General features: G+C 70.9%; 1 protein-coding gene across 1 annotated transcript in view; it reads right to left on the minus strand.

Moving 5' to 3' along the window:
* Positions 1–578, minus strand: part of MNEG_13027 (hypothetical protein) — a gene marked incomplete at both ends in the record, with an annotated part of 5,890 nt that extends 5,312 nt beyond the window's left edge. The window contains 2 exons of the mRNA XM_014038501.1: positions 36–353; positions 516–578. Coding sequence (XP_013893955.1) covers positions 36–353; positions 516–578 — 381 coding nt within the window. The remainder of the gene's footprint in view (positions 1–35; positions 354–515) is intronic.
* Positions 579–623: the final 45 nt, after the last annotated feature.

Here is a 623-nt window from a genome sequence, read left to right on the forward strand (position 1 = left end):
CGCTGCCGCCGGCTGGGGCCGCCCGCGCGGGCGACCCCGATATACCCCGCCGGCGCCCCCTCCTCAAGCCCCCTGAACCACCCCTCCAGCTGCTGCACGCCGCCGAACAGCGCGGCGACCTCGTCGGCGCCGAGGGGCTGCCTGCCCGGCTGGCGGTTGGGGTCCAGGCCGGCCGTGCGCACGACGTGCTCCGCTATTCCTGGCCCATAGGGCAGAAGGCCCGCCACCACGCCTTTCAGGTTGAGCAGCCCGCCGCCGGCCCCGCCGCCCCTTTTTGCCGCGGGCGCGTCGGTGGTGTCGTCGGCGGGGGGCGCCTCCTGGGGCTTTGCCGCCTCCTCCAGCGCCGCATGCACCTGGATAGGTTGGTTTGAGGGCCAAGATTGAGCTATTCTTATCTTCCGGCGAACGATTGGGCCTGCAGGGCCAAGGGACGCCCCGGAGTCCTGGTCAACTGTAGAGTTTGACCAGGGCAATCCGTGTTTGACCAAGCGGGCGCCGCCGCGGGACGCCCTCACCTGGCCGAGCAGCAGGGGCGTCCTGAGGCGCACGTGAGTCATGGGGTACGGGTGGCGCGCCATGATGGCCAGGCCCTTGTCGTCATCCCTAGGGTCGGATTACGAGGG

Source organism: Monoraphidium neglectum (assembly GCF_000611645.1).
Source record: "Monoraphidium neglectum strain SAG 48.87 unplaced genomic scaffold scaffold03580, whole genome shotgun sequence".
In the NCBI taxonomy this organism is placed as follows: Eukaryota; Viridiplantae; Chlorophyta; class Chlorophyceae; order Sphaeropleales; family Selenastraceae; genus Monoraphidium; species Monoraphidium neglectum.